The 8099-nt window shown below is 38.9% G+C and overlaps 1 protein-coding gene across 3 annotated transcripts in view; it reads right to left on the bottom strand.

The window, feature by feature from the left end:
* Window positions 1-448: 448 nt before the first annotated feature.
* LOC105939030 (4-galactosyl-N-acetylglucosaminide 3-alpha-L-fucosyltransferase 9) overlaps window positions 449-8099 on the bottom strand; it is a 31503-nt gene continuing 23852 nt past the window's right edge. For 2 of the 3 annotated variants that reach the window (XM_036151142.1, XM_012881022.3), the window contains exon 2: window positions 3585-6008. In XM_036151142.1, coding sequence (XP_036007035.1) covers window positions 4906-6008 — 1103 coding nt within the window. In that variant the 3' untranslated portion in view covers window positions 3585-4905. Of the gene's footprint in view, window positions 1788-3584; window positions 6009-8099 lie in introns of those variants that run through there. The other variant, XM_036151143.1, reaches the window with a different exon arrangement.

Here is an 8099-nt window from a genome sequence, read left to right as displayed (position 1 = left end):
TTTATTAGATTTAATCTATTAGAGCTGTCAGTTTTTTTTTTCCTTTGAGTGGGATTGATTATAAGAGGCAAGAGAGTGGAAGGAAGGAAGGAAGGAAGGAAGGAAGGAAGGAAGGAAGGAAGGAAGGAAGGAAGGAAGGAAGGAAGGAAGGAAGGACACAAGTAAGGAGATGAGTAAGAAAAGAAATGAGGACAAAAAGAAACAATTTAACTGTGCATAAGAGCCGTCTTAAGGAGGAAAGAAAAGAAAAAAACAAAGGAAGGAACAGTGAAACTTTCAGATAATGGAAAGGGACAAAATCTGGAAATAAAAACACTCCCCTTACCCTATTATGCATTATGTTTTCCATACTTATCCAGAATAAGGACTTAGTCAAATCAAAATTCATAGCTTTCCAATTTTCATCATTGTAAATATAATTCACAGCTTGTTTAAAGAGCTCCTATTATGAGCAACTATGACAGGAAATTCAAGGCAAGAATCTGATAGATTAGCAGTGAATGATTTGAACTTTAAAAAAGTTTCAAAGGATAGTAAAAACAATAGTCTGGTACCCTACACACAGTAAAAATAAAAAAAGGGAATACATTCTGCAACTTCCTATTTAAATATTACAATGTGTTCCTTATTTCAATGTTTGGCTCCAAGAGAAACCACTTTTTCTGTTTGCTGAATGCTGTACCATCTGTGTAAGCACCATCAGTCCCAGTACCACTTGATAAGGTTATTGATTGCCCTGTATTCTTTATGCTGTCTCAGGTAACCACAAGCCTGGCATGTGAGTTTTCCATAGAAAGACGCTTTGATTATTTTAAAGTGGCGTCTCCATTTAAAGTACCCACGGTATAGGTCTTCATTCTTGTCCAGGAGAAGCAGGTAGTCAGCCAGCTCTTTGGGGGATTTGAAATCATTCACATGGATGAAGGCGTCTCCTTGAACAAAATTCTCATAGTTTTGCCTGGTTGTGCCAAGAACCACTGGCACCGTGCCCACAGAGAGGGGGTTGTAGAATTTTTCAGTGATGTAGTCCTTGTGGATTGAATTCTTAAAGGACAAATAGAACTTACAGCTTGCCATAATAGAGTTGTAATCTTTTTTAGCTATGTACTTCCCAAAGGCACGTCCATATACGTCAACCTTAATGTGTTTTTTTAACTCATTGTAATATTTTGACCGCACATGCCTTGGACTCCAGTTGCTGACAATCCAGCAGACGCATTTGTTTTTGCTTGGTGGTACAAAGTCCTCCACAGTCTCTGCTATTTCAATAGACCCATAAGGCACATGGATGTCAGAATCCTGACGGTAATTGAGAGTCAGATTGAACAAGTTATCAAGCCCAGGCAGCTTAGGTGAGTTTGATGGTGACTCCATGTTCATCCAAATCCACTGCTGGAATGGCGGGCACTGTGTTTTTGGCAAGTTTGACAGGTCAGGGGCGATGCTCTTGTGATGGATGACAACTCCGTCTGATTTGTTATAAAACTTTCTGTCTGCTGTGATGAAGCAGCCCTCGATGTTAAAGGCTGAGCTGCAGATGTTCATATCAAAGGTTTTTCCATAGGGTCGTAGCCAGACAAGAACAACGGTCACGTCTTTGTCACTCTTTGTAGCACAGACACGTTGAAAGAGGTTTGCGGAATAGGATGATCCTAACGGACCATTTAACCAGCTGGCAGCAGGCTTAAAATACATCAAAAAGGCAGTGACAAAACATCCCAGAATAAAAATACTGAACAGGAGCGGTCGCAGGATTTTGTGAAAAGATCCAGATGACATGCTCTGTCCTGAGAAGGGCACAGAAAAGAGAAAAGCCACAATTAATGGATTCAATGTCAAGATTTGCCACCTGATATTTTTATTTATGTCTCCTTCTTATACAAACCCATTAATTTTCAGTGCTAGAAAAGCTATTAGAAAAATAGGTGTATTGAATGTGTGCCCTGGTGAGCACAAGGTAAATAGTTCAATTCATTCTTTTTTCTCATGTGTCCTTTTGCAGCATTTCAGGTATACCATATAGCGAACCTGGTTGCCTTCATATGCCAGGGGAGTTTTTCACTACAAAGAGGATGATATCTCAAGATGGTTTCCGAATCGAGTAACTGAGCGGACCCAGTCTAGAATCAAAGTAGAGATTTCTGTTAGCACGATTATTGTTTGGTGAGAGTATTTTGTTTCCTGAATTTCTAGGACCATCCATTGGGGGGTTGAGGCCAGCAGTGGCCAGAATAATTTTTTTTAATTCTGTAGGGAAGCCTTCAGATCCTGGGGATTTGTCATCAGGCATATTTTTTAACAGTTTAATGGGGATCACTTGCAGCTAGAGGTAGCTCTAGAACCCTTTTCAGTTCTTCGTTTGAAGATAACCTTGATTTTAAAATTCATCCACGTCTGAACTGGAAGGCGCTTTGAGTTTTGTGAAATTTTTTTAGAAATTGTATTAATTTCTTTAGGATACATCATTGATATATTGTTACCATAAGAGGCTTGCTAGATTCATCAGTACGTTCAATGTCCTACAATCTCAGCATTTTGGATTGCATTATTGCCTCTAGTATTTTATTAAGTTCTATTTTTAGTTTTTCTTATTTCATTTAACAAATTTCTTTTTTAGGATGTAGCAAACGTCATTTCCACATATTTTCTGTTCTAGTTTTACTTAAGCTGCATTTTCTTTTTTTATTTGATGAATAAATGTTACCTGTGACAAAAAAATCTTCCGAGCAAAACAGCTTTTGCTGCCTCTCAGGCCCAGTACACATGTGCCGGGTCTTTATGAAAGAAAAATGTGCCCCCACGTTGCTTTTAATAATATCAAACAGAATTGTTTTCAGTCAGGTTTTCATACACACAAATCTGCACAAACACACCACTGAGCATTGCTTTAAACATGCCAGACACATAGGGGGCAGTGTAATGCAACAACCACATAGTCCCTCCATATTGGGAGGGAGAGTTGTTTCAAAACACCTGACCTCCAAGCGCTTGTTCTCTTTTGCACATTATCCAGGAAACTAAAACTTGGGCACAAATGTTGTTTCTAACCAATGGACAACGACCCTATGGATACTGGCAAATGTGATACAAAAAGCCCCAAGTGGTCATTAATAAGCCCTGATCTAGGCTCCATAGAAAATTTGTCAGCAGAACTGCAAAGGTGTGTGTGAGAAATACGGCCCACAAACCTGACTAGTTACACTAGCTCCATTGGTAAGAATGGACCCAAATTACAGCAAACTACTGCAAGAAACATGTTCCAGGACACCCAAAACGTTTGACCCAAGTAGCACAGTTTTTAAGATAATTCTATGAAATACGGGTAAAATTGGCTTAAACTACTTAATTTTAAAGAAAGTTAAAAAAATGTATTTACTAAATTGTATTTCACAACTAAAAATATTTAAGTTATGCTAACTGACCTGCAACAAAAAAGATTTAGTATGATTAAATGTCAAGAAGTGGGGAAAAGGTAATCTTTTCATACAGTGTATGGGTATAACTGGTTTCAGCCTTAACAAGCATACAAGCTTAAACATGTCTTTATACTTAAAGAACCACAAGCCTCACTCATTCAAGTTTTTCATATACCCATGTCTTTATTTTATCAGACATCCACAGTTAGAATACAATTGGCAAAATACAGTGACTTGGCAAAAAGTTGTTCTGACTAACTGAGCGTCTCACTAAATAGGCCATTTTTTTCCCTGGAGAAACCACCCAAATAGATTTAATCAAAGAGTTTAAGGAACCAACTCAGTCAGCACCTTTTATTAAAATGTAGCTATATGCAATAAAAAACTGATTTGTTCTCCTGTCCGGCAACATCCTCACAGCAGAGTCACAAAATGACTTTAGCTTATCAGGTGTCTGTGTGTGTTGTACAATCAAGAGAGCAAACTTAGAGACAAACAAAATTCACAGAATAAAAACCTTTTCCTGATCAATATTACCCAACGCATTGCACAACAATCTTTTGTTTTCATACGGGAGAAAGAACCAGACACAGTGAAACTGTAAGCAAAAGTTTCTGTTGGACAAACAGAGGCCTGTGCTTCATTCTGTCTCTGTAAATCCATGCTATCAGTTCTGTTGTCTCATACGAAAACATTTAAATCTAAAAAATACCACACACCATCCCTTGGCATTACAAGCAGAAGAATTGCAACCACCTTCATACTACTGTTATAAACTGGACCACAAGGTTGGCTAACAGCCTGATTGTATGCAGATGAAACCTCACTTCACTGCATTTATTCACATGTTCATTACAAATAATATTTGTAATGACAGCCTTATCCCTAATATTATTAGGGACAATGCTGTAGTAAAAAAAAAAATACTGGACTCATAATCCTGTATCTTACATGATGGCTCCAGAGGCAGTAAAGAAGTAAAACTCACTGAAAATAATTCCTGCCTGTTCATCTTGCATAAAATGTAGAAGCGACGGAAATAGAAGTGCAAGGAAAGAAAAGAAAAGCACATGAAAGAAGGGCAGAACAGGGAGCAGGAAAAAAGGACTGCAGGACCGTAGGGAAGGAAGGGAAGATGAAGGAAAGAGAGTGAGGACGCAAGGCAGAGCGAAAAGGCACAATGAGAGAAAGCACAAGGTAAGAAAGGAAGGAAAGCAAGAATGAAGGAGGGAAGGACACAAAGGAACGGGAATAAAGTCTATTTTATTTATTGTCTACCCTTTTTTCTCATACATATCCAAAACTACATGACCGTCACATTTTTCAATGCTCTGCATAGATGTGGCTTCCTCACTATCTCACATTAGATTGTCTTTTTGTAACGCTCCAATTAAATATTGCATCTAAATATTCACTTTATCCAAAAGTAACCTTTTTTTGTGTCCTTTATGAAGAGGTAATGAATGCTGTATAGTCCATCTAAGCACCATCAGCCCCAGTACCACTTGTTAAGGTTATTAAATGCCCTGTATTCCTTGTGCTGTCTCAGATAATCACAAGCCTGGCACGTGCGCTCTGCCCAGGAATTGATTTTTTTTAATTTAAAGTGTTGCTGCCATTTAAAGTACCCTCGGTACAGGTCTTCATTCTTGTCCAGGAGAAGCAGGTAGTCAGCCAGCTCTTTGGGCGAGTTGAAATCATCTACGTGGATGAAGGCGTCTCCTTGAATAAAGTTCTCATAGTTTTGCCTGGTTGTGCCAAGAACCACTGGCACTGTACCCACAGAGAGGGGGTTGTAGAATTTTTCAGTGATGTAGTCTTTGTGGATTGAGTTCTCAAAGGACAAATAGAACTTACAGCTAGAAACAATAGGGATGTAATCTTTTTTAGCTATGTACTTCCCAAAGGCACGTCCATATACGTCAACCTTAATGTGTTTTTTTAACTCATTGTAATACTTTGACCGCACATGCCTTGGACTCCAGTTGCTGACAATCCAGCAGACCAGTTTGTTTTTTCTGGGTGGTACAAAGTCCTCCACAGTCTCTGCTATTTCAATCGACCCATAAGGGATTTGGATGTCTGAATCCTGACGATAATTGAGAGTCAGATTGAACAAGTTATTAATACCGGGCAGCTTGCCTGAATTTGACGGTGACTCCAAGTTCATCCAGATCCATTTCTGGAACGGTGGCCGCTGCAGTTTCGGCAAGTTGGATAGATCCCTATTAATGTTTCTGTGGTGGATCACAACCCCGTCTGATTTGTTGTAGAAGTTTCTGTTCGCTGTGACGAAGCAGCCCTCGATGTTGAAGGCGGAGCTGCAGATGTTTGTTTCATAGGCTTTCCCAAAGGGCCACAGCCAGACAAGAATCGTGATCGTCTTTTCGTCACCGAGCATGTCTTTACTCTTTGCAGTAAACACATGCTGGACTTGGTTTGTAGAATTGGATGACTTTGATGGACCATCTAACCAGCTGCTGGGTGGCTTAAGATACACCAGAAAGGCAGCCACAAAACATCCAAGAATAAAAATACTGAATAGAAGCGGTCGAAGTATTTTGTGAAAAGTTCCAGATGACATGCTCTGTCCTGAGGAGGGCACAGACACAAGAAAATACACAATCATAAAGGATCACATTTCAAGATTAGTCACCTAATTGTGTTCATCATGGCTGATTGTTGAACATTCATATCCAATGACATTTAAACTAATTGAAAAAATGTTACCTTGACTGTGTACCCTGCTAAGCACAACAATGACAATACTTGATAAAAACTGATGCTTCCACAATCACTTTCCTTTACAGACCTTTAAGCTGCGTGCTGAGGTCCACACAAAGCTCTTTATGAGTCTGTGATATAAGAGCACATAGAGATGTCTCTTTTCCCTTCAATACAATATATATACAATATATACTGATCAGTATTGCTGATGTTGAATTAGCAGGGCATTCTAAGAATGGCTCCTTCACTTTAAAAAAAGGCATTTCTGCAGGATTTGTGTAAAAAATATGCAGAGATAAAGTTCTGGACAGAAGTCTAACTACAGTGATCATGGGTATGAGTATGTTTTCAATTCAAACCTGTAAATCCTGCAATCATGTATTTGAACTAGTTGTACAAAAGTTACATAATATAAAACAAAGAAGTGCTAAAAAGCAAAATTACTGAATTTTTTTTTAATCTATACAATGTAAACATTAGACAAAAAGGTTCAAATATGATACATATTAGGATGAATGTCACTTAAGTTGCATAAAAACAATATATTTATTATAGTCATCAATTTGCACAGACTCTTCTTTCAAGCGTGGTTAATCAGTTATTAAAAGGGTTGACTTAGCAAATATTCCAGCCCTTGGCAAGCACAGCTTGTGTTGCATCCTATCAGAAAACAGGCTCCCACCATATCAGTAGACATAGGTCTGACGTTTCCTCAGCAGCCACAATAAAATTGTAAAAATTTAAAAGAACAAGATTGAGTTTTTAACTGGGTTTCCCTCTGTACTTACTGCATAATTACTCCACATTCCACCTGTCAAGGTTAAAATCAAATAAAGAAAAGAAAAACAAATATATTATGTAACACTTTACTGAAATACGGAACTGCATGTTACTGAGCACCTTGTCTTGCACACTTTAACTTGAAATACAATTTTTTTCTTTTTATTCATTCATGGCCAATGGTGGTGTAAGTTGAATAACTGACTTAATTTACCTGGAACCCTTTGGGACACACGTTGAATAACTTATTTTGTAGATGATGACTCTCGAAACAGAAACTTTACTTTAACACTTTTAATCCAAACAAGCTAGATAAATGGTACAGATCAGTAGTGAGGCTCTAAACAGGTATTGACACGAGGGAAAGGAATGAGGAAGAGCAAGCGAGCCCCGAATGCCGGTCACATGAGTCTTTATAGAGGCCAAGTTCCTCCGCCACGCTCCTTCCGTTGTCATCAGCAGAAACTGGTCCTCACTCGGGTATTATTTGTCAGACCGTGGAATAGCATGGAGCCCAAGTTTATCCATGTGTACACGCTGCCCCGAAATAACTGACCGTATCTTATATCAGTCCCATTGTCCAAATCTATGTATGGTTCATCCATGAAGTCCACAGTGCCTGTGAATTATCTGTTATTTTCCCCAATAACTACTTTCAACAGCTCCAACAGTGACTGACGTCACTGTTGGAGCTGTTGAATGGCGCTGGCAGTTTTCGACAAAATTGGCATTCAATGGCGCTGGCAGTTTTCGACAAAATTGTAAGAAAATGCCACAATATAGAAATAGCTTTTTCAGTATGGGATATGCAGAGTGCGCGAAAATAGTATACATGAAGAATGCTTAAGAAATTTGCAAAGAATTTCGGATTTACTGCCGACACACACAATGCACTGAAAAACGGCTAGCTGAAAGCGCTACTATCGACTCATGTCCAAGCTGGAAATAAGGAATATTCTTCAGCCCGGGCCAGTTCAGTTAATAACCAGATGCAGTTTTTATACTGTGGTAAAGCTATCAGCCTCTTCGGAAATAATGGTAAAACCAGCTGGCTCTTGATTTTGACACGCTAGACGGCACAAGGCATTACAGCACTCTCCTTTAGCTCCTCTGAAAACAAAAGCGCACGCCTCCGGTTCATGTGTGATGACATATGGCAAGCCGTTTCGTAATTCA

This window comes from Fundulus heteroclitus, chromosome 19, assembly GCF_011125445.2.
Source record: "Fundulus heteroclitus isolate FHET01 chromosome 19, MU-UCD_Fhet_4.1, whole genome shotgun sequence".
Lineage (NCBI taxonomy): Eukaryota > Metazoa > Chordata > Actinopteri > Cyprinodontiformes > Fundulidae > Fundulus > Fundulus heteroclitus.
This window is presented reverse-complemented; position numbering and strand designations above follow the sequence as displayed.